The 23,961-nt window shown below is 55.2% G+C and overlaps 2 protein-coding genes across 6 annotated transcripts; both read left to right on the top strand.

Annotated features, from left to right (window-relative positions):
- The first annotated feature begins 835 nt into the window (after nucleotides 1–835).
- Nucleotides 836–12,498, top strand: TMEM222 (transmembrane protein 222). The gene is made up of 6 exons (XM_058718474.1): nucleotides 836–1,077; nucleotides 6,980–7,064; nucleotides 8,310–8,341; nucleotides 9,952–10,048; nucleotides 10,133–10,263; nucleotides 11,406–12,498. Exons 1-6 carry the CDS (start codon nucleotides 884–886, stop codon nucleotides 11,491–11,493), a joined length of 627 nt encoding a protein of 208 aa, XP_058574457.1. The 5' UTR covers nucleotides 836–883; the 3' UTR covers nucleotides 11,494–12,498.
- A 2,714-nt stretch (nucleotides 12,499–15,212) lies between these two features.
- SYTL1 (synaptotagmin like 1) lies at nucleotides 15,213–23,899 on the top strand. Of its 5 annotated transcripts, XM_058718470.1 has the most exons (15): nucleotides 15,213–15,369; nucleotides 17,772–18,000; nucleotides 18,971–19,119; nucleotides 19,312–19,396; nucleotides 19,477–19,522; nucleotides 19,942–20,014; nucleotides 20,287–20,492; nucleotides 20,630–20,743; nucleotides 20,917–21,083; nucleotides 21,328–21,424; nucleotides 21,762–21,920; nucleotides 22,186–22,264; nucleotides 22,372–22,471; nucleotides 23,260–23,465; nucleotides 23,673–23,899. In XM_058718470.1, exons 2-15 carry the CDS (start codon nucleotides 17,810–17,812, stop codon nucleotides 23,810–23,812), a joined length of 1,812 nt encoding a protein of 603 aa, XP_058574453.1. In that variant the 5' UTR covers nucleotides 15,213–15,369; nucleotides 17,772–17,809; the 3' UTR covers nucleotides 23,813–23,899. The 5 variants fall into 5 exon arrangements, with proteins under 5 accessions (XP_058574453.1, XP_058574452.1, XP_058574451.1 ...); XM_058718469.1 differs by having other exon boundaries at nucleotides 18,971–19,396; nucleotides 20,407–20,492; XM_058718468.1 differs by having other exon boundaries at nucleotides 18,971–19,396; nucleotides 20,395–20,492.
- The last annotated feature ends 62 nt before the right edge of the window (nucleotides 23,900–23,961 follow it).

The raw sequence follows: 23,961 nt of genomic DNA, 5'->3' as shown, positions 1-23,961 counted from the left end.
GCAGATTCCATTTTCTTTGGCTATCTTGGCATCTTTAAAAAGCCCAATGTATCCATGATTTAAGCCTATCTTCTTTATATTGGTGTGTGATCTCAGACAATTGGTTAACTTCCCTAAGCCTCAGTTTTCCATTTGCACAATGAAGGGATCGGATCAAATCTAAGGTTTGTGATTTGTTCCAGCCAAGGTGATATTCACACTCCTGCACACTGCGCTCTGCAAAGCCTTTTTCTTTCTTTGCACGGCTGCACGCATCCCTGCACCCCCACCCCCGTGCCACCTGGCAAACAACAAGACAGCTCCCAATATCTCCCGGCAAGTCTCCCCTGCTTATACACACACCACGCACAGCGTTTTAGTCTGTCCTTCCTCTACCCTACCACTACCTCATCAGAGACCACAATGAAAAGGACATGGGAGATAGCCTTGAGTTTGAGTCGTGGCCACTCACCTCACCTCATGAGCCTCAGTTTCTCACTTGTAACCTGAGGGAAATAACCCAAATTCGCATGTTTGACCAGTTTATGGGGATTAAAAACAAAACATTTGTATGTCAAGTGCTTGGCACCTAGGAAGTGTTCAATAAATAGTGACTATATCACACCTCCTGGGAGGCCTCAGCGTACTGAATTATGAATTCCTTGTTCAGTCTCTCGCGCTAGACTCCGCGCTGCCTGAGGGCATCCCTTCCGCAGCCGTGCAGTGTAGGCGCAAACACTCCGGGCTGACGGGCGCCGAGACCGGGAGTCAGGCGGGCCCGGCCCGGAGGGATACGGTTCCAATTCCCCGGGGGAAGGCGAAGCCAGCGGACCTCACCTGCCGGAAGTGACGCCACGGGGCGAGCGGCGCCGGAGCAGGGGCCTGCCGGAGCGGGGCGCGCAGCATGGCGGAAGCGGAAGGGAGTTCGCCGCTCCTGTTGCGGCCGCCGCCACCCCCGCCCGGGATGGCGGAAGTGGAGGTTCCGACGGCGGCCGAGACGGACAAGAAGCAGTTCAGCGGCTCGGGCAGCAGCGCCATGGACGTGGACCGGAGCCGCTTCCCCTACTGCGTGGTGTGGACGCCCATCCCGGTGCTCACGTGAGTCTCCCCCCGGCGGCCACCCGGGGACGCGGAGTGTCGGGCGGCCCCAGGCCAGCCTCCGGTTCCGACGCCCTGCAAGCCCTTCTCTAGGGTCCGGCCCGCACTCCTCGCCCCCTGCGCGGAGCCAGTTTCTGCCGACGGATGGGACACGCTCCTCGCCCTCGTTACACCTGGTCTAGTCAGGGAGAGAGGCAATTGTAGACTGGCGGGAAAGGTTCCGTGGCTGGGAAGCTCAGGACCTGTGGGCGTGCAGAAGAGGGGCCCCTTACCTGGTCTGAGGAGACAGCTCCATTCATTCACTGCTTTGTTCATTCATTGAGCAAATGCTTGCTGATCACTTCCTGTACGCAAGAAGACGGAGTCCCGAGGCGAGAGTGGGAGTGTGGTTGGGACCACACCGCTTCTTGGGATGTCAACATTGAAAAGGCCCCCAGAGATCTGGGAGTCCAGCCCTTTGTCTCAAAGATGATGAGCCTGGAGATCACATACCATTTCGGTTCTAAGGCGAGTTTAGGTCCCAGAGTGTCTGCCTCTCAAAGCAGTGTTCCTTCTGTGGCCTCGTTTTTTGTCAGGAGAGAGAGCAGGTGCTCCTGTAGTTCTGCCGCCTGTTTTAGTGGGGGAGCTTCTGGGTTGGGGGGGAGCTGGCTTACTGTCCTATTTCAGCCTTGACAACTGATGAAAACCACACAAAACCTCACAGTTTCTCTGAATTTCACAGTCACTTTCTAAGGTGGGAATTTCTCTGATGAAGAAGCTGGGCTTCCTCTGCACCGTTAAAGGTCTGGATCAGGTTCACATGCCAGTAAGCAAGGGCATCCCAAACTCAATCTTCTGACTCCACAACATGCTCTCTTTTGACTACTTCCCCTCACCTGATGAGGAAAAATTTGTTCCCTCCATCATAAAGAGCCAAGTGGTGGTGTGGAGAAGGGATGGTTTTTTGGCTTTATATGTTGCTGATTCAAAAATGACTTTAATTTCTGTATCACGTTAAAATGCTTCACTTGCTTTGTGTTTTCAACTGCTTATGCATTTGTTTAAAGCATCCAAGTCTGAATCCTTTAAAAATAAAAATTTTAAGAAAGAGTGTTCATTTATTCATTGAGTGTGCTTGTAACACATTTGCTCAGTGACCCCTTTGTGCCTAGAGTAGTTCTGAGTGATAAAGATTTGAAGAGACAAAGCAGATATGGTGCTTGCTGTCATAGAGTTTAAATCATGGTGGAAGGAGATAGACAGTAAACAATAAGCTAATAAGAGAACTTCTGATAATAATTAGTGCTATGAAGAAAATAAAATGGCAACATGAGAATAACTGGAAGAGATAGGGAATATATTGGTTTTGCTAAAAACCTGTCTTGGTTTTGTTTGTTGTTTTTTAATTTTTTTTTTTTTTTTTTTTTTAAGAGAGAGACAGAGTGCGAGCAGGGGAAGGGGCAGAGAGAGAGGGAGACGGAATCTGAAGCAGGTTCCAGGCTGAGCTGTCAGCACGGAGCCTGATGTGGGGCTTGAACCCATGAACTGCGAGATCATGACCCGAGCCAAAGTCGAATGGTCAACCAACTGAGCCACCCAGGCATCCCCTGAAACCCATCTTGTTTTCTTAAGATCTCTTTGGCTTTTCTCGGTTCTCAGAAACACATTCATAGAGTCCTCTGCTCTTCAGAGAACTGATAGCAACATAAGGTGGAGGCACCATGATCCCCAGTCATCTCGGCTAGAAGCAGCTCACACCCCCTTTTTATTCACATCTATATGCATGCGTTCATAAGATAAATAAGCCATAGTTTCCCTGTCAAACCTCCGGCAGGAGGGGGAGAGAGAGATGACCTAACGATTGTAGTGCATTGTGATGATTGCTGACCTAGAGTGCAGAGCTAGGAATAGATGTGGCACAAGGAACCGTCATGTGTCTTTGGAAGAGGGATCAGAAAGGAGGCAACTGAATCCAAAGATTTGTCCACCCCCTCAGAGATGTTGACAATTCTGCCTGAAAAGCCAGATGATAGCTGCTGCTACTAATAAAAGCAGCTAAGATTGGATACGAACTCTGTTCTCGGCTCTATTCTAAACATTTTATATTCATTATCTCGTTCAGTCCTTACATCAACCTAATGAAAATAGATACTGTCATCCCCGTTTTATAGATGAGGAAATAAAGGCTTAGAAGCTAGTATGGGGCTTTTTCCACTGAGACAGTCTACCTTACCAGGTAGAACCCTCTAGGGTCAATACCTGATTCATTCTTTCCTTCCTTCCTTCCTTCCTTCCTTCCTTCCTTCCTTCCTTCCTTCCTTCCTTCCTTCCTCCCTCCCTCCCTCCCTCCCTCCCTCCCTCCCTTCCTTCCTTCCTTCCTTCCTTCCTTCCTTCCTTCCTTCCTTCCTTCCATGAATAGTATTGAGGGTCTATTATGTACTAGGTCTAAGTAGACAGTAGTCCATAAAGCCACCTTGGAGCTTGCCTTCATGGAGCTTCCAGACAGACAACTACTTGGAGAGTTGTTGTCTCCAGCCTCTACTCTGATTTGTGACACAGCTGTGGTATGTGGGGTACTGGTCAAACCAGATGAAAGGAATTGGCCGAAAGAATTAGGCGGGTGAGATCAGGGTCTGAGAAGCCAGAGGAGCTACTTTCCCGGAATTCTCAGTGTCCATCCTGTGGCCACTGTGGCTGTTCAGCAACTTACTCTATGCCAGTCTGGCCAATTAGATAACAAGTGTTTATCATAAACACCTCATGGTAACAACATTGAGCAACTACCAAATGCAAGGAAGTGTGTCAAGCACTTTGCAAACACAGCCCATTTAATCCTCACAACAATTGCCCCACATTGAGGTAATTATTCCTCTCCACCTCTCACTGACAAAGTTGGGAATGAGTAACTTGCCCAAAACAAAGACGCAACCCAGCTCTGCCGTCAGAGCCTGACTCCACTCTTAAATGCAGGACATTGATTTATTCATCATTTATCAGTCAATGAATTCATAGCTCCAGCTGCGTGCCACGCACTGCTCTGGGGACCATAGTAAATAAGAAAATCCCTGCTCTCTTGGAGCTTCTATACACGGGAGAGGCAGACAGTAACCAGGTAAGCAAACAAGATGATTTCGGGTAGCAGCAGATACTGTGAAGAAATTAAAGCAGAGGAATGAGACCTGGGGTGGTATATGGCTGTTCTAGAAGGCCTGGCCAGGGAAGCCCTCCCAAGTTGATAGTTAAGCTGAGGCCTAAATGATGAGAGGCAGCCAGCTGTGTGAAGATCTAGGGGAAGAGTGTTCCAGATGGAGGCAAATGCAAAAAGAGCATTGAGGTGGGAGGATTTGGTGTGTTTGAGGAACCAGAAGCAGACAGCAGCTAGAAAGAGGAGTGAGGTTATTTCAAGGGATAGGCAGGGCCAAACTGTCGGAAGGAGTCTTAAGTGCATGTTAAGTGTCATAGGAAGCCATGAATGGGTGTTAAGCAAGGGAATGATGGAACCTGAATTATGTTCTCAAAAGACCACTCTGGCCACACCACCCTTTCAGATGCCTGGGCTGCAGACCTAGGAAGACCTCTGTCTCATCAGTCATAAAACCCCCCAGTGTGCCTTTTAAGGACCTTTTGAATCCATTTTTCTCACCACCCTACCAGCAATACTCTAGTTAGCATCTCATCTCTGGCCAATATTCCAGAATAGCCTCTGAACTGGCCACGCTTCTTCCCTCCACTCTCGTCCCCTCATGTTCTCCAGACACGTGCAGCACTTTGCTGCTTTGGAGTTTTGCTTTCGTCTGCCTGTTGACATCCTGTCGTTTCACAGGCCATGGTTAAAAGTGACGTGCTCCGTGAAGGTCTTTGCTAACTGCCCCAGCCCCTAATAATCGCTTCCCTCCAGGTTCGGCCTCCACCTCCCTAGCAAGGTGCAGCTTTGAACCCAGCACTTGGCCACTGGCCCTGTAACGAGTCCTTTGTTTTGTCCCCTGTGAGTCCTTAAACTGGATCAGTTGGTCCAGCACCTAGGTAGAGCCCGGAATACCATGGTTCTCACACTACAGACAGCTTAGGGGTTCCTGTATGTTTTGCATATTGGGGTCCAACTGAAATTTGGTTTTTAAAAAATTTGAACTTTAAAAGTTCCTGGAATATACCATGCTTTTATCCGTATCTTTTATCGTTCCACTTACTGTTACTTTCCTTAGAGCCGCCTTCCCTAAAACCTTACCCACCAATCCCCGCCCCAAACCTGCACACAGATTGGTTTAAATGCCCTCCACTTTTTTTAAAGCCTTTTTACTGAGATATACACCATAAAGGGGACAGATCTTAAGTACATGGCTCAATGATTTATATATGTACTTTTTTTTAAAGTTTATTTATTTAGAGAGAGAGTGAGTGAGTGTGTGTGTGTGTGTGTGTGTGTGTGTGTGTGTGTGTGTGAGTGAGCAGAGGAGGGGCAGAAAGATAATCCCAAACAGGCTCCACACTGTCAGCGCAGAGCCTGACACAGGGCTCAAACTCACAAACTGCTAGATCATGACCTGAGCCGAAACCAAGAATTGGACACCCAACTACCTGAGCCACTCAGGTGCCTCTTATACATGTACTTTTTTGTAAGGTTTCTTTCACTGCCTAATGTCTTTGAGAATATGTGTTGTGTGTAAAAGTTTGTTCTTTTTTCATTGTTACATACTATTTCATTTTATGACTATACTCTAATTTACTTACTCCTTTTAGTATTGTTAGACATTGGATTATTTCTAGGTGTTTTTTTTTTTGGTAATCAACTTTATTGGGGTGCCTGGGTGGGTTAGTCGGCTAAGCATCTCACTTTGGCTTGGGTCATGATTTCACGGTTCGTGGGTTCGTGGCCCCTCATCAGGCTCTCTGCTTTCAGCAGAGTGCCTGCTTCAGACCCTCTGTCCCCCTCTGTCTCTGCCCCTGCCCCACTTGAGCTCTGTCTCTCTCAGAATAAATAAACTAAAAAAAAACAACTTTATTGGGGGAGGTATGGAGGGAGGCTGGTTAAACAGGTGATGGGGACTAAGGAGGGCACTTGTGATGAGCACTGGATGTTGTATGTAAGTGATGAATCACTGAATCTCACTCCTGAAACTAACATTGCACTATATGTTAACTAGCTGGAATTTAAATAAAAACTGGGGGGGGGGGGATCCATTTTATTGGGGTATAATGTATATACAATAAACTGCACACATTCTAAGTGTGCAGTTCAGTGACTTTTGACAAATGGTTCCAGCTATTTTGAATGAAGGTGCCATGAATGTTCATGCACACGGCATTGGTGGACATAAGGATTTGTTTCTGTTGGGTGTATGCTCTCAAGTGGGATTGTTGAGGGGCACCTGGGTGGCTCAGTTGGTTAAGCATCCGACTTTGGCTCAGGTCATGATCTCATGGTTCGTGAGTTCAAGCCCCACATCGGGCTCTGTGCTGACAGCTCAGAGCCTGGAGCCTGTTTCACATTGTGTCTCCCTCTCTCTCTGCCCCTCCCCGCTCATGCTCTGTCACTCTCTGTCTCTCAAAACAGGAATAAATGTTAAAAAAATTTTTTTTAAAGTGGGATTGCTGAGGCATATAGCCTAATTGCCAGTTTTTGAAGGCAGTAGAAACGCCCTCCAGCAACGGAGAAGAGCTCCAGTCACCCCCCACCCTCACCACACTCCACGTGATTGTCCTTTGGGTTCAGCCATTCCGTGGCGTGCAGTGGTGTTCCATTGTGCTGTTCATTTGTACTTGCCCCTCTTTTCTTGCTCCCCCAGTCCCCCCGGCCACCCTAATTGGCACTCACTACATAAAATTATATTCACATATTCTCACACCGGATGGAGTGTCCCCAGTGTCTGTCTGACCAGCTGGAAAACCCCCTAAGCCCTGTACCTTCCCTGTCCTTTTTTCACAGGTGGTTTTTCCCCATCATCGGCCACATGGGCATCTGCACATCCACAGGAGTCATTCGGGACTTTGCAGGCCCCTACTTCGTCTCGGTGAGTTCCCACTCTGCCCACCTCTGGTGGGCTCCAAGGCTTAAGCGGAAGGATGGCCTGTCTTGCCTGAAGCAGCCTTCCAGTCTCCCCGAGGCCCAGGAGAATGCAGGCCCCATACAGTCCTGGCCCTGGCCCTGGCCCTGGCCCTCTGCTCTTCACCGGTGTTTGACCCCTTTCCCCCTTCTCTTGCCTCCAGGACAGGCCAGGAGGGCACTGTGGCCAGAAGGATTCTTAACTAACTGACCCAGTCCTTTGCCCACCCCTGGGGTACCAAGACATGGGTAGGGGTTAGAGGCAAGAGTGGAGAGTCAGATCATCCAGGAAGCACATCTCTGGACCTTCAGAAGGTGGGAGTCACAAGGTGGGGGCACAGGGGAGGCTGACATGGTTCCCCGGGTGTGGCCACGAAGAAGAGGAGGTGGGGCTTGTAGAGTGAACCCGCTGTGTTCTTAGGTCTGTTTCCTGGGGATGTGCCCAAGATGGGTACGGTGGGCTTCCTCCAGATGAGTGGGCAGCATCCTGCCTGTTGGCAGGTGGCAGCTTCATCTCCGTTATGGGCTGGAATGAAGAGATGTGGTGGTACCAAGCTGTTTATATTAATAGTTGTCGTGATCATCTTAACATGACATAGGTCTTTTACTCGTATATTGTTATAGCGATTCATCTTTGACCAGCTCTGTCAGCTGGTCTTCCTGATTCTGAACCCAGCATCTGTCCCCGCAAAACTCCCGTACCCAGATCTTACGCGGCAGGTCCAGGACTTGAGTGAAACATGTCCCTCCTAGGAAGCCTCTCAGGCCCCCGCCCCAACCCCTAGTCGTGCTCTGAATGCAGGCAGGCTGCCACTGCGTGGGCCACCACCGTTGGGTCAGGAGCGCAGAGGGTGTTGTCATTTTTACCCCCGAGGGGACTGCCTCCCTGTGATCAGTCAGAGGTTGACCGGAGAACTTGGAGCAAATGAGGGCCAGAGAAGGTGAGAAAATTGCCTGGGAGCCGCACAGAGGGCCAGTTGTGGCGGCCACTCCGAGTCTCGGGTTTCTGTGCACTCCTGCCACAGCGCTCTCTTCCCACAGAGAAGCTGCTGCTGGCACCTCAGCTGCTGTGGCAGCCCCAGAGCAGAGCCCAGCCCCACTTCTGCCCGCCTGTCATACCCCCTCTTAGTCCCTGCACTTCCACCGCTGACCAGGTCTGTCTGCCAGGCTAGATGCGCGTTCTCCACTGACTTCTGCACTTTTCCCTCAACAGGAAGACAACATGGCCTTTGGGAAGCCTGCCAAGTAAGTGAAGAGCACCCGTGTGACTAGCCCTAGGGCCAGGCTCCTGCACGAAGCAGCAGGGCAGGCCTTCTGAGACAGCAGGAGCCAGCCCCCTAAGGAGGGGGCGAGGGGAAGGGCACTCTGAGACTTTGTCTCAGCTCTGCTAGGTCATATTCAGCTCCACTGGAAGGATGAGGAAAGACAAAGGTCTAGTCAAGATTGCACAGGAAGTAACAGAGCTGAGACTCACACGCAGGTGTCTCATTCCAAAATCTAGATTCTTCTGCCCCTCAGGAGTGAACAAGCCATTTAAGGTGTAAGGAGGCACTGTTTGGAATTCTGGTTACAGAAAATAAAAGTAGTCAGGTCCTCTAGGAGCTATTGCTATACTTTGCTTGGGATTTTGGGTCTTTGTCTTTTCTTTTCTTTTTTCTTTTCTTTTCTTTTCTTTTCTTTTCTTTTCTTTTCTTTTCTTTTCTTTTCTTTTCTTTTCTTTTCTTTTCTTTTTTTTCTTTAAGTAATCTCTACACCTAATTTGGGACTTGAATGCACAACCCCCAAGATCAAGAGTCACATGCTGCACCAGCTGAGCCAGTCAGGCGCCCCTTTATTTTCTCTGTCTTGGGGGCCCACCTCAGCTATGGGCCTAGTGACAGTGCCTCAGTCAGTATGCTCAGAACAGCCCCTATGGTCTGAGGCTGCCCCCGGTTGGTCAGGTCCCAGGGAGGAATTGGTATCCCACACAGCAGAGGCAGCCTGAAAGTGGCTCCCTGACCCCTGCTTACTTCCTCAGGCAGGTGGAAATGTTGGCCAGGGACCTCTGGGCTGTATGTCTGCTGCAAGGCTGCTTTTCGAGGTCAATTTTCAGGGTACCCGTTCCCAGACAGGAGCCTCCTAGCAGCCCCAGTCCATGCCCTGCCTCTAGGCTCCTCCACCAAGCCATTCCCCACACAACCGCCAGAGGGCACCCTGCCCTCCCAGCACTTCCTGACTTGAGACCCTCTGGGCACTCCCTTGCTTGGAACAGCTGGTCTCAGCTTGAGGTCTGTGAGCTTTCAGCTCCTCAGGCTCTTCTCCCCCTCACCCCCGTCGGGCATTTGGGGGAGGGAGGGACTAGGAGAATGCTGCTTGCGAATAAACTCAGGGTGACATTCACGTCCCCCACGACATGGCCCCACCTGCATCTCCCAACTCACCTTCTAACGTCCCATCGCTCTGTTTCTTCCTGTGAGTCCCCTAGCAGTGCCCAGCCACTTAATTCCTGGTGCACCCCGCACAGTCTTGTGCCTCTCCCTCTGTTCAAGCTCCTTCCTCTGGCCAGCATGCTCATTTCCTCTTTTGTGCGTGGCTAACCCCTCTTCCTTCAAACTAGACTCAGATGTCACCCCAGAAGCCTCTCATATCCCCCACATCAGCTAGTCCGTATCTTCCCCAGGATCCACATGGCACTGGGCATGTCACACTGGGTTACAGTTGTCCACCGTGTGGCTCTTTCCCTGGACTCGCCTCACCCCTACAGCCTCAGCACCCAGCTCAGGGCCCTGCACAGAGCAGGCGTCAGGGAACATCTTTGAAGCTGAGTGACCGTAAAAGAGGTGAGCCAGTGCCCAGAACTCCCTCTCTCTTCCCAGGTACTGGAAGTTGGACCCCGCTCAGGTCTATGCTAGTGGGCCCAACGCATGGGACACCGCCGTGCACGACGCCTCTGAGGAGTACAAGCACCGCATGGTAGGTGAGCTGCTCCTCAGAGCGGGAGCCAGGGTGGCAAGGCCCCCACAGCCCAGCCTGACCCAGCCCTTCCTGCGTCTCTAGCACAGTCTCTGCTGTGACAACTGCCACTCACATGTGGCGTTGGCCTTGAACCTGATGCGCTATAACAACAGCACCAACTGGAATATGGTGACGCTCTGCTTCTTCTGCCTGCTCTATGGGAAGTACGTCAGGTGAGCTGTCCACCTACCGCTCACCCCTGGGGCTGCTCTCTCCCGAGGATCCCAGCAGGGCCATTGTGGAGTCCTGTAGCCAACAGGGACAAAGCAGATGCTGGTTGGAGCCATGAAATTTCTAGAGCGACTAGCTGAGTTCCTGGTGGAGAGGAAGGTGACTCTGCTGAAGTTCACCTCCACCTGGGTCCCACCCGTGACATCTCAGACACCTGCCTTGGCCTCTCTAAGCTGTAACCCCCCTTGATAAAATGGAGATCATGATTCTGGCTCCTGGGAGAGGCTGTGAGTCCACAGAGCCTGCTGAGGTCGGGTGAACAGGTAGACCCTCAAAGGAGGGTGTAGTAACTGCCCCAAGGATCCCTTCCCCCCATCCCTCAGCAGAGGCAGGGTTCTGGGCAGGTGGGCCTCGGTGGTGGCCTGGGAGGACCTTTGAAACCAGAGCCTGACAACCTGTAAGGTCAAAGGCAATTTTCCAATTCACAGGTAAAGGGAGCTCAGAGAAGTTGAGCAACTCACCCACTTGGGAGGCAGCACTCACCTGGGCTCACCTGGCCACCTCTCTGAGCTTTCCTGTAGTTGCATTCATCATTAAGAGCTTCTAAAAAGGAGACACTTAGGGGTCTTTTTTTTTTTTTTTTTTTAAGTCCAAAAGTCTTTTAGAGGCTCCTTGAGAAGACCATAACTGTGGTCACACAGAGACTGAGGCAGAGCCCTGACTCCCAATCCCTCAGCTCCAGCCACAACATTATGCTAACTCTTGCCAATCCCTTCCCTCCCAGTGGGCCTCGTTCTGAGGGCTGTGGGCAGAGGGCAGCCTGGCTTCCACGCTGAGACTGAAGGCCTCCCTAGAGAGGGGTGATTGTGGATGGAGCAGTGAGGCCCAGAGGTGGTAGACACGCCTGCCCAGTGAGGTGTCAGGTGTCCGCCAGGAACCTGGAACAGCCCCCACATAGGACTGTGATTGGTGGTCCTGTGTAGTCAGTGCCGAGCTGGGCTGGCCCCATTTCCTTACCTGACCAAATTTGGGGGTTAAGTCGTGGTTCCAGGAGCTTCCTTAGCGGGAGCAGCCCCGGACAGGGCTCTGTGAAGTGCTTCCACTCATCGGGCCCTTCCCATCCTGACTCCCCTCTCTCCGTCAGTGTCGGGGCCTTCGTGAAGACCTGGCTGCCCTTCGTGCTCCTCCTGGGCATCATCCTAACTGTCAGCCTCGTCTTTAACCTTCGGTGATGGCTGCCTCATGGCCTGAACCCACCACACTCCTGCGGAGGCAGTCGCCACCCCTTTTGGTTCCAGATTCTTTCTCACCCCAAAAGGCAGGGATGGGTTTGCTGGTTTTGACCCAGGGGTCTGGGCTGGATGGGATGGAATAAGGGCTGAAGATGAGCATGGGGCGGGGGTGTTTGTTGTGTCTCACTGGTCACTAAGAAGCTCCCTGTCCCCTCCTTCCCAGGCTTGTGACCCCCGCCCTTGAGGCACCCTCTTTGTTCATCTGTTGGAAAAGCCTTAGCTTCCCTCTGTAGCGTTGCTCCTGCCACTGCCTGCGGGGCTCCCTCTGCCTCAGCCCAGTGCCCGGTGGGGAGGGGAGCACATTTGGACCACCGGACAAGGCAGCACAAGGGGCCAGAGCTGGATTTGGAGCACATCTGCCTGCCAGGGCTCTGGTCCCAGGGTGGGTGGAGGACACCGAGAAACCTTCATAAGCTAAGCTGCTCTGGGACCTTGACTACTAGCCTCTAGAACGGTCTAGTAGGGCTGGATGGGCCCCCAATCAGTTGTCTGCCAGAAGCTGCACCAGGGGCAGGTTGTGCCCTGTCTCCTGGTGTCCTCCAGCCCCTGCAGCCCCTGCTTCCTACTCTCCCTGGGCTTCCCGGCACTTGAGCCCATCTCCCCCTGCAGTTTGGGGCCTGGGCTCCCCCAGCCTTCCTGGACAGGTAGCGTGATGCTGACATGTCCAGAGCGACCCCCTGTAGCCCAGAGCAATGTAAACAGAACTGGGCTCCACCCCCAGGTATGGGCCTCGCATCGGTGAGGGCACCCCGTGCATCCAGGATGTGGGGAGCCGTCAGAGCAGCCAGTGCCATCAGGGAGCGGGAGGGGAGCTGTGTCCTCCCACCTGCCATAGCTTCCCTTATCTTCAAGCTGTAGAAAGGGCACGTGCTGCCCCTTACTCCCGCTCCATGGATTCCTCGTGCAGGGCTCCCTGGGCAGGGCAATAAAGAGTTTGACTCCAGACTCCAAGGTGTCTTGTCCTTGTTTTCTCCCTTCAGTGGTCTCTTGCCCCTTCAGCTCCTTTCTCCCTGCTGTCCTGCCCCCTGGAGAGCGGTCTGGTTGGCAGGGCCGTGGTGGAGTCCTCGTCCAGTGCTTACCTCATGCAGAGCTGGCAGGCATGTCCGCCTCCCTCCAGTACCCCCGGCCCTTGCCCGGGGCTGTGGGAGCTCCGCACCCTCCCGTGTCCACCATCTGTGGGCTTTCTCCTCAATGCAGATGAGTACTGATTGGCAGGTGGGGCTGTGCAGACCAGCGCCCTGGGCAACCAGGGGTACACAGTTTGGGAATCACCCCAGCCCTGGCCCCTACCTTAGCCATCGGTCATGTCGCCGAGTTCCTCGTGCTGACCCCCAGCGATCAGGTCACCGCCCTGCCCCATGGCACCCCACTTCTCAGGGCCCTCCAGGACCCTGCTCTCCAGCACGATGGCAGCATTTCTGTTGCTTTGCTTTCCTCCTGTTGAAGTTATGGCCCTCCTTGCCAAGGCTTGGCTTAAAAGCCACTTCCTTAGTGACGTCTTTCCAAACTTGCTCTATGGCATCTATCATTTTAGTTGAACTAGCCAAGGATTTGGTCTCTGAATCCTGAGGGCCCTTTGTGTTCATCTTGAGGATGACCTTGAGGGCAGCTCTAGCTGCTGGCCCTCAGGGCCCTGGAGGCCTCTGTCAACTCATCCCTGACCCTGCAGGGCTGGGGTTTCTCCAGGGCAAGACAGAGCCACTCCCTCCCCACTTGAGAGCAATTGCATTTTCAAAACTCCGTTTTGCATGTTGGGATCCATCTGCGAGTTGGGGGTGGGGTGGGGGGGAGTTCCTGTACAGAGGACAACCACAGCAAAACAGAAAAAAGTTGTAAGGCCTGCTCCAGCCCAGCAGAACTTTAAATTAGCCTTGGGAAAACAGGATATAAAGGGGCCATAAAAATCAATAGTTATTGAGTGCTTACTGTGCTCTAGGCCTTGGAATAAAGTATCATTTATCCTCACCACAGCCCAGTGAGGTCAGTGCTATGGTCCCCCATTTTACAGATGAAGAAATACACACAGAGAGGTAAAGTGATTTGCTCAAGGGCACAGAGGTAGGAAGAGTGGAACCGTGTTCAAGCTCAGTAGCCTGGTTCCAGAGCCACCCCACAAGATGTCCTGGCTGGAGCACAAGGGGTAAAGTAGGGAGGGGCTGTTCTCCAAAGGGCTGGGTACTATGATCAAAAAGAAGAATGGAGTAAAGGGACACTCCTTTCAGCGGTCCCCTGAGATGGCTGCTGTCATTGCCCTTGTTTTATAAAGGCAGAGAGTGAGGCTTAAAGAGATTGTCGTTGATTCAAGTCCACTGGGGACCATGTGGCAGAGCCAGAAGTTTAAGCCAGACCCACTGGCCTCCAGGCCCCTGCCTCTTCCCCGTGGGAGTTACCCAGTCTAAGTGCAGAGCACAGCATGGAGGCAAGGAGCCCTGGAGGGACAGCGGCGGCAAGTGGGGAGACCACTCCTGCAGCTGGGGACCAGGGCGTGCCAGCAGACCGGGGTGTTGAAGGGACAGGAAGCAGAGTCTTTGGGGAGGGCCCTAAGGATGTGGGAGACCAGGACATCACAGTGGGGTGTCTGGGGGTCAGCCTGAGGAGGACAGCCCAAGAGTTAGTCAAAGTGTCTAAGGGAGTCTGGGCCGGTTGGGAGCACATTTGTGAACCGGCCACAAGGTCACCCTGGTTGTCTGCCAGCACCTTCCAAAGCTGAGGAATGACAGATAAAAGTGGGGTGCTAAAAGGGTCCTCTGACAGCCGTGTGCACAGGCAGAGCTGGAGAAGCTGAATGGAGGCCAGGAGGCAGGGAGGAGGAGGGTTCCAGAAGAGGCTGGGCCGGTACTGACTCCTGGGAGGGCAACAGCGATGGGGGACGGATGGGGATGTTGGGGGGGGGGGTGCAGTCTGGGAACTGGCAGCAAGTAGCAGGAGGCCGGGGCTGTTCACAGCAGTGGAAACTTGGAAGTTAAGATTTGATAGGTGAGGGGGAGGGGTGTGGAGACAAAGTCAGGGGACCAAGCAGCTTGGCTGTGGCCAGCGCTTCCCAGGAGGCACATGTGGACAGGGAGGAGCAGTGATTGTGGACTGTGTTGGAGAGGGGACACTTGTGGAAATGGACTGTGTTGGAGAGGGGACACCTGGTACCTACCACATGCCGGCTTGTGCCGGGCGCTCTCCTGTCTCTCAGAATAGGGCTCTTCCCACTTCTATCCACAGTGTGCAAGAGAGGAAATTGCAACTCGGCGTGTTTGAGACACCTGCCTAAGGTCACAAAGTGGCAGAGCGAGAACTCTCTCTAGTAAGGGTCCTCTGACTGCAGTCTGCAACCCTTCCAACCCTGCTTCTTAGAAACGTCTCTAACCTTGCTTTCAAAGCAAGTTCCTATCAGCAATTCAGCGGGCAGGGTAGGGGCACCACCCATTCCACAGCTTAGACAACCAAGGCTCTGAGGGGTTGGTGCCGCTCTGCCCTGCGGTACAGGAATTACAGAATAAGTCCACAGTGGAGCTGGGGCCAAGCCCCGGGTGCCTCCCGCCCACCAAATTGGCTCTGGGTCCTCTGCAAGGCAAGGCTTTGCAGCACCCCACCCCACCCCCCGCCCCGGGTGCCGGGAGTCCAGGCCTGGTTTTGCATCGGGCCCTGCTGAGAAGGTGAGAAGGTGTTTCCTCCTCCTCCTCCTGGGGCAGCTGCTCTGGGCTGCTGATTGAGTCAGCCTTAGTCCCTCACTGCACGTCTCCTGAAGTTCAGCCCTGAAACTCGGCTGCCAGGGGAGCTGAAGTCACCCTACGAAGGTGTCTGAGCCATACTGGACCCCTCCAGGTAACATACCTCAGGACCAGAGTTCCCTGCCAGTGTCCAACGGGTAGGCACTTCCACCTGGTATCCTGGGTACCCTCTGGGGCCTTGGGTGTGGGAGGAGGTGGGAGAGGGTCTGGGACTGGAACATGTTGACCAATGGGTCTGTCCCATAGGGTCGAAACAGAGTGGGGAGGACGGGACACTTGGTTCTGCCTCTAGAAGGAGAAGGGTCTGCAGGGAGGGAGGCGCTGCTGGGGACCCCAGGCTCAGACCTGCAGGACAAGGGCATGGTCGGTTCTGCAGAACATCCCCCACCTCCCTACTCAATCACACACACCTGATGGTCCCCAGGGCACCAGAGCATACCCCACAACACAGCCCAGTCACACATACAGCACAGGAGGAAATACACAGTGTGTGGCACGCGCCACACAACGCTGTCACCGGAAAGTTACTGAACGTACCAACACAGACAACAGTCACCCACGCGGCATCACATTGTGACATTATGCACAGACACACACGCATTGATACAATATTCACACCCACAAAATAAACAGCCTCCTAGATCCCACAGTATGCAGACTCTCACAAGGGCACGACGTAACACAGAGACCTCAACACAGCCTTGCACACCATGCCACAGAAGAGCCCCCGACCGTGCATTTGCAACACCCAGCACTTTGAACACAGCAGATGTGCAGGAAGTATTGTTAACATTGGGCACATGGGCATTCACAGTGTTATACGTGGTACTCGATATAGACATTCAGGAACCCCAAGCCCTGGGGTGAGGGTGGGGCAGCACAGGGAGAGGGCTCTCTCGGGCTTGACTCAGCTGGGCGGGCACAAGCCAGGACCTGCCTGCAGAGCACTCTCTTCTCATCTCAGCCTTGCCTGGTGCCCTGGTGTGGGAGAGGCTGGGAGGGGCAGCAGGGGAGGAGAGGCTGCCCAGCGGGCTCACGCCATGCCTCTGCTCTGCCCATGGCCCAGTCATGGGTCTCTTGCCGCGTTCACATGCCCCTCTGAGCTTGGCAAATGTTTTCCTTCCGGAGTCACCATGGTACCTGAGCAGCCTGGGCAGCTTTGCCGAACTTGGCCTCCACCTCTGGGACCCCAGCCAGGTCCTGGGTCAGGGCAAGGGGGAGAACCCATGTGGCCCAGAGGAGAGGGGCTCAGGGGCTCAGGGAAGAGGGCAGGGGTGGCAGTAGGGGCATCCCTGGCTGGAGACCTCAGTGGGAGTGGGTGCAGTGGTTACCTCAGAGGGGAGGAAGTGGGGGTGTGGGCTGGGGAGGAGGTTGCTTCAAACAGGAAGGCCAAATGGGCCAGGGCAGAGTGGAGGTGAAGGGTGGGGGGAAGGAACCCATATTGGGAGGTTCCCCGGGGCAGGAGGGTAAGCAGATGTGTGTGTGTGTGTGTGTGTGTGTGCCTTCCCCATGTGTGTGCAGGTATATTTCTGCATTCAATTAATCAAACTTTTACCAACTATCTCTTGTGTATAACATACGGGGTTTTGGGGTGAGGCCCTGTCCCTATCTTCAAGGAGCTCACAATCCAGTTGGTGGAGGGGCAATTTCTGTGCAAAAGTCAGTGTGATTTGTATGAATCTCAGGTCAAGGTTTTGTCCCCAGGGTTATTATACGTTCTGTGGGTCCTCGTGTGCAGGTTTAAGAAAATGTAGGTACAGGAGCACCTGTGTGGCTCAGTTGGTTAAGCCTCCGTCTTCAGCTCAGGTCATGATCTGGTGGTCCATGAGTTCAAGTCCTGTGTCAGGCTCTGTGCTGACAGCTGGGAGCCTAGAGCCTACTTCAGATTCTGTGTCTCCCTCTCTCTTTGCCCCTCCCCCACTCCCACTCTGTCTCTCTCTCTCTCTCAAAAGTAAATAAACATATATATTTTTTTAAATTTAAGAATATGTTAGGTACATGTCCTGGTCTGGGCATGGGTCTATATGGGACTATAACTGCATAGGGTCCTTTGTGGAGGAACATGTGTCCACGTGCCTGTCTATGCAGGTATCAGAGTGCCCATGTGTATACCTCCCTGTGGGTAGTTGTGTCTTCAGTGTCAGTGTGTGTGCATGTGTGACTCTGTACACGTCTTCAAGTGTGTCTATGCGTGTATTCATGAGCTGGTGTATGCACGTGTCCATGGGGGTGCATCATGCCACCTTGATCTGCCAACATTTGGGTGTATATTTGGGCAGAAAAGGGCAGTCGGGGTGCCTGGGTGGCTCACTCGGTTAAGCGTCTGACTCTTGATCTCAGCTCAGGTCTTGATCTCAGGGTCGTGAGTTCAAGCCCTGCGCTGGGCTCCGCTCTGGGCGTGAAGCCTACTTTAACAAAGAAAAAGGAAAGGCAGTCAGCTCCAGGATGTGCCCCGTATTCGGGCAGGGCCTGACCTGACCTCTGGTCTGCCCCCAGGGAGCCACGTGTGCCCAGCTGGGGCACTGCCCCAGCTGATGCCCCACAGGGGTCCCCCATCTCAAGAGGGACTCTGGACCCTGCCCTGCCTCCTCATGGCGCATGAGCCAGAGCCTGAGACTGATGGACTGTTAGACCTCAGCTTCCTGACAGAAGAGGAGCAGGAGGCCATTGCCGACGTCCTGAAGCGAGATGCCCACCTTCGCCAGTTGGAGGAGGGCCGGGTCAGGTGAGGCAGGGCAGGGGAGCCCAGGAGGAAGGGGCCCCAGACTCTGGGAGGCTCAGATGTGCCAAATATCTGGGTAGTTCTTGTTTTTGCCCATTGGTTGCCTCCGCCCTTAGCCAGCTCAGCTCCTCACCCCTCCCAAGGTGGCTGCACCAGCTCCCTTACCAGCCTTCCTGCCTCCCAGCTTACCCTCTCTGAGCCCCTGGTCATGCTGTGCCCGGAGCTCCCCAGATCTGTTCTTAATATCCCCTAGCAAAACCTCCTCTGTTTCCTCAGCATCTCATGTCAGGGCCAAGCTCCTAAGTGTGGTCTGCAAAGCCTCCCTGATTAGTCCCTGCCAGCCTCCCCGATCTCATCCTCCACCAGCAAGCCCCACCCCTGACACACATAAGTGTCCACTACAGCCACCCAAGTGCTTAACAGTCTGAACACACCCTTCACTCCTATGCTGTCCCTTCCTGGAAGAAAGAGCACAGTGGCAGAAGAGCATGGGACTTCAAGTAGCATTTGGGGACAGATACCTCTCAGCCATGTAACCTTGGGCAGCTTACCTGACCTCCCTAGCAACACTCTCCTCATCTGTAAAAGGGGCCTAAGGAGCACTACCTCATAGAATTAGGAGGAGGGATTGATTATGCACAGTAGTCATTTAATGAATGATAATGATTCTCCTTCTCTGCCAGGAGAACTCCAATTTGTCCTTTAAGAAGCAATTCAAATGTCACCTCCAGTGGGAAGGCCTCCTAGATTCCCACAGGCAAAGCCGGCCCTTCTCATATCCATCATGGCACCTACCTCATTATAGTGTACTTATCTACTCTGGATGCAGCCTTCCCACCAACCCGAGCTCCTTGACCCAGAGTAGGGATCGAGTCTGATTTGTTGTGTCCTTGGGTCCAGGTCCAGGGCTTGGCACAGAGTGGGTGGCAGGAATGTTGGTTGGGTGACAGCCATCCCCTCCCTCATCCTCCAGCAAGCTCCGGGCCTCGCTGGCAGACCCCGGGCAGCTGAAGATCCTGACGGGAGACTGGTTCCAGGAAGCGCGCTCACAACGGCACCACCATGCGTACCTTGGCTCTGACCTTGTCCGAGCCTCTATCCGCAGAAAGAAGAGCTCCAGGGGTGAGAGGAGATCCCTAGGGTCGGGCTGGCTGCACACAGCCCAGGGCACTGGGTATACATGGACAGGAAGAGAGGGCCCCTGGTACTGTGTGTCTTTGGGTGGGCACCACCCCTCCCAGGAGCAGGAGGTAAGTGAGCATCTTCAAAGGCCAGACTTCCTGAGACTGAGGGTTCACAGAACTTCTTACCCAGGCACGGGAGACCAGGCTCCAGGCAGCGATAGGGAGGCTGAGGCTGCGGCTGCTGAAGAAGAAACTGAAGAGGAGCTGGAGCCCAGGTGAGGAGGGGTGGCAGGGAGGGGAGGGTGCCTACCAGTCCCCTGGGGCCTGTCCCCTGACAGCCACCTCTCCCTTCTAGGCTCCCCACGGACAAGGCCCCCCAAGAGATGCTCAGCAAGGCTGAGGTGAGTAATGAGTCACTGAATGAGCTGATGAATGAATGGGATGTGAGAATCAGGAGATCCTGGTCTGGGCCGCTGTCATCCTCCTCTGTCCAGTGGAGATATGGACCTGGCCTCTAAGGGAATCTCAGAAGCCGGCTATTAGAGGTGGTGGGGGACGGAGCTGGGCGAGGTCCAGGACTCAGACACTACTGTCTGCCACCAGTGGGACCCTGGGAGTCAGGCAGGGCAGGCCCTGGCATGTGAGGGGGTGTGAAGTACAGGCCCAACTGGTCCTGCAGCTGCTTGCCAGCCCTGCCTTGAGGGCTGTGCTGAATCTGTCTGGAGTAGCCAGCTGGAGCCTCTGACCTCTGACCCCACTGTGACCTTTGACCCCCTTGTCACTAGACCCCACTGTGACCTCTACGCCTTGCTTCTTTCAGGAACCTGATTCTCCCTCACCATATGTCCCCCTAAAGACTTCAGAGCATGAGGAAGAGCCCCAGGCCCAGGAAGGTGAGTGGGAGGGTGTGCACTGGGGAGTAAAGAGGTTTCGGGGATCAGTCTAAGTGACCCCAACCACCTGTGGGGGTCACCTTCTCTCTCACCTTCTCTCTCTCTCTCTTTCTTCTCTCTCTCTCTCTCTCTCTCTCTCTCTCTCTCTCTCGTGTGTGTGTGTGTGTGTGTGTGTGTGGTCTCCTTGGGCGTCCCGCAGCACTGGGGCCTGAATCTGCAGGTGTGTGTGTGTGTGTGTGTGTGTGTGTGTGGTCTCCTTGGGCGTCCCGCAGCACTGGGGCCTGAATCTGCAGGTCACCAGGGTCGCAAACCAGTCCCTCCAAATTGGCTCAGGGGCGGGCAGGAGAGGGCCACGCTCAGCAGCTTGTGCCCCATCCCCGCCCCGGGCCCAGGGGCCCCACAGGTCTACGCGGTGGAGGCGGACCCGGAGCCCAAGCCGCGGTCGCGGGGAGAGGAGCCACCGCCTACTACAGCCCAGGTAGGCGGGAACGGCCCGCGGCTGCTCCCAAGACCTGGAGCGGATTCTGGGCGGGCAGTGCCCTTTGCCCCAGACTTTAAGCCGCCTGGGAAGGGGCTGGGAAAGAGGGGGCGCCCGGTCACTTCCCCCCTCCCCAGACCCAGGCGGCGCCAGAGATCCTGGAGAACGGAGAGGAGACTCCGGGGCCCGGCCCCTCACTCGACCGCATGCTCAGCAGCAGCTCCTCCGTGTCCAGCCTCAACTCCTCCACGGTGAGGGGTGAGGGCGAGGACCTGGGGACGCGGGAGACCGGTGGGGAGGGGGGCGCCTTCCCTCCGTAACTCCGCGCGTGGCCCGGGCCTGACCCCTCCCTCGCCCCCCCCCTCCCCTGCGGCGACCTGAGCCCTGCCTGCACGCTCTCCCTGACCGGCACCCTCGTCCGCAGCTGAGCGGCAGCCAGTTGAGCCTGTCCGGGGAGGCGGAGGCGGGCGCCGTGCAGGTGTGCGGCTCTGTGCACTTCGCGCTGCGCTACGAGCCGGGCACCGCGGAGCTGCGCGTGCACGTGATCCAGTGCCAGGGCCTGGCGGCCGCGCGACGCCGCCGCTCGGACCCGTGAGTGCCCGACCCGCTCTCGCCGCCCCACCCCACCGTTCTTCGTGACCTCAGTTTCCTCGTCTTCAAAATGGGGAGTATCAATGTCCATGGGAGGTGTGGGTGAGATAACTCCTGGGAAGCGCTGCACGGGAAGCCTTGCTCCCCGGCTGGAGCTGGGGAGGCCCACGGTGGGGGGGGGGGGGGGTAGGCCCTGGAAGGGCCCCCCCCACTCAGCTCCAGTCCTCCCCTCCCCCTGCCTCAGCTACGTCAAAAGCTACCTCCTCCCGGATAAGCAGAGCAAACGCAAGACGGCGGTGAAGAAAAGAAATCTGAACCCGGTCTTCAATGAGACTCTGCGGGTGAGGCTGCGACGACCAAAAGACTCCCCCATTAATGAACCCGACGGCCCTTCCTGCGGGGGCCGGGTGGCAGGGACCGCCATAGTATGGTCATTGCAGGTCGCTCCGATCCTCCGTTCTGCGGGAGGAACGGCAGGGAGGCCCTCCGTCCATGCGTTCTCCAGGGGGTCAGTCTAGTGGTGGGCATGGCGCTAGTCCAGACCCCCATTTAATGGCCTTCGGGGCTCCCCCGGATTCCCTCGTGCAAGGAGAGCGGTAGGACAGGGGCGTGCACTCCCGCAGCGCTGAAGCCGGGGCCAGCCGCCGTGGTCCATTAAAGCGCACTTCCTGTCCCCAGTACTCCGTCCCGCAGGCCGAGCTCCGGGGCCGTGTGCTGAGCCTATCCGTGTGGCACCGCGAAAGCCTTGGTCGCAACATCTTTCTGGGCGAAGTCGAAGTGCCTCTGGACACGTGGGACTGGGGCTCTGAATCCACCTGGCTCCCCCTGCAGCCCCGGGTGAGGCAGCTGGCCCGCATGGGGAGATCTCCCACCTGCTCCCTGCCGAGCTTTCCTCCAGCCCCACTCAGACTCCGCCTTAGGCCTCCCCTCCCCTCGGGGCTACCTTACTCGCCACCTTACTGCTCCCTTCGAGGGCCTGGCCCCCGACGGCCGGTTGGGTGCCCCCGGCTGGCCGCGCCCGGTCGATGTATGGAGACCCCACCCCTTTGCGGCCCCTTCGGCTTGGGCCTGCTCCCGCCCCTGACGAGACCGCCTCTCGCAGGTCCCGCCCTCTCCCGACGACCTTCCCAGCCGCGGGCTGCTCTCTCTGTCGGTCAAGTACGTCCCCGCCGGCTCTGAGGGTGAGTGACCGCCCGGCGAGAGGCCGTGCTGGACCGGCCCTGGGAGGAGGGGACCTCCAGTCGCGCAAGGGCGTGGAGCCTCGGGCCTGAGCCTTGCCTCTCCGCAGGCGCGGGACTGCCCCCCAGCGGGGAGCTGCACTTCTGGGTGAAGGAAGCTCAGGGCCTCGTGCCGCAGCGCTCAGGAACCCTGGATTCTTACGTACAATGGTGAGGGGCATCGGGACCTTCGCGCTTCCCTTCCTCCGAGCCCCCTCCTCGGGAGCGCCCCACCTCCGACAAACCCCTCCTAATCAACCACCCTTGATCCCCCCCCCCCCCGTCTGATCTTTGACCACTGAGCGGGGGTGAAAGGGACGACTGGAGCAAAGGCCTGTCAGGGAAGTTAAGGACACCCTTGAGGAGCTGCATTTCAGAGTGACTGGCTCTTCCCTGAAAAGACCTGGAAGGCCAGGCTGTGGGGCTTGGCCCTGAACTTGCAGTTCAGTGGTTTTCAAAGTACCCTCTAGGGGTCTTCTAGGGGTGCCTCCAGGTGGTACCGCACACTCAGAGAGTGAAATGGAATTCAGCGGATCAGGTTCTGAGCTGCAGACCCAGATTCCACCACGGACAGTGTTGGGCTTTTACTTTTTCAGTGATATTTTATCTTGCAGAAAGGGTTCTGAGGCTTTAAAAAGTTTGGAAACAACTTTTGAGGGCAACAGGGAGCCAGTGAAGGTCATTGTGTGGGGAAGTAGCAGAGACATTACTCCAGGGTCTTGTGAATAAGAGTTGTAACTTTTATTTTTTTTTTATTTGTATTTTTTGGGGGGGAGTTGTAACTTTTAAAGGCAGGAGGCCTGAGAGGTGGCTGGCACAAAGATCCCCGAGTTGGGAAGGTTTGAGGCCGAGATCTCAGGCAGCAGCCAGGGGACATGGACATTGTGAGGGAAAATGGGTAGGATTCAGTGAATGGTTGGTTCTGGGTCATGTGATTGCCAGCCCACCTCCCCCCACAGTTCAGTGCTGCCTGATGACAGCCGGGCCAGCCGCCAAAGGACAAGGGTGGTGCGACGCAGCCTCAGCCCTGTGTTCAACCATACCATGGTTTATGATGGCTTCGGGCCTGCTGACCTGCGCCAGGCCTGTGCTGAGCTCTCCCTCTGGGACCATGGGGCCCTGGCCAGCCGCCAGCTGGGGGGTACACGCCTCAGCCTGGGCACAGGTGAGTGGGGCAGGGCCCTGGGGAGATCTGATGCTGAGAAGCAGGGGCTCCGTGTGTGGCCTTGGGCACTTCTCTGCCCTCTCCTGGGCTTTGGTGTCCACTGAGAACTGGGAGTGGAAGTGCATAATCTGGGACCAGGCAGGTGTTCCTTGAGACCTGGGGTGTCTGGTGTGAGCACGGCCTCCACCCCTGTCTACATATATCTAGGCAGCAGCTATGGGCTGCAGGTGCCCTGGATGGATTCCACACCAGAGGAGAAGCAGCTGTGGCAGACACTCCTGGAGCGACCATGCGAGTGGGTGGATGGCCTTCTGCCACTCAGAACCAACCTGGTCCCCAGGACATAGTTGTCCTATAAGCCACCCAACTCCTCTCAGGACCCCCATCTCAGGGCCTGCCCTTGGCTAAAACCAATAAAGTTTATTCTAAGGGCAGCAAGGGGCTGGTGTCTGTTTGGGGGTGAGGGTGATGTTGGGAAAGGGTGACGGTAAGTGAA

The sequence above is a fragment of the Neofelis nebulosa genome, chromosome 2 (assembly GCF_028018385.1).
Source record: "Neofelis nebulosa isolate mNeoNeb1 chromosome 2, mNeoNeb1.pri, whole genome shotgun sequence".
Classification (NCBI taxonomy): Eukaryota; Metazoa; Chordata; class Mammalia; order Carnivora; family Felidae; genus Neofelis; species Neofelis nebulosa.
Note: the sequence above shows the minus strand (reverse complement) of the source record. Positions and strands in the feature narration are given on the sequence as shown.

Bases quoted from the DNA above. Each gene is read 5' to 3' on its own strand.
- TMEM222 (XM_058718474.1), top strand. From the start codon at position 884: ATGGCGGAAGCGGAAGGGAGTTCGCCGCTCCTGTTGCGGCCGCCGCCA. The intron at 8,342-9,951 runs GTAAGTGAAGAG...CTCTCTTCCCAG, and splicing joins GCCTTTGGGAAGCCTGCCAA to GTACTGGAAGTTGGACCCCG. The intron at 10,264-11,405 runs GTGAGCTGTCCA...TCTCTCCGTCAG, and splicing joins CTCTATGGGAAGTACGTCAG to TGTCGGGGCCTTCGTGAAGA.
- SYTL1 (XM_058718466.1), top strand. From the start codon at position 17,810: ATGCCCCACAGGGGTCCCCCATCTCAAGAGGGACTCTGGACCCTGCCC. The intron at 19,523-19,941 runs GTGAGTAATGAG...TGCTTCTTTCAG, and splicing joins AGATGCTCAGCAAGGCTGAG to GAACCTGATTCTCCCTCACC. The intron at 21,084-21,327 runs GTGAGTGCCCGA...CCCCTGCCTCAG, and splicing joins CGACGCCGCCGCTCGGACCC to CTACGTCAAAAGCTACCTCC.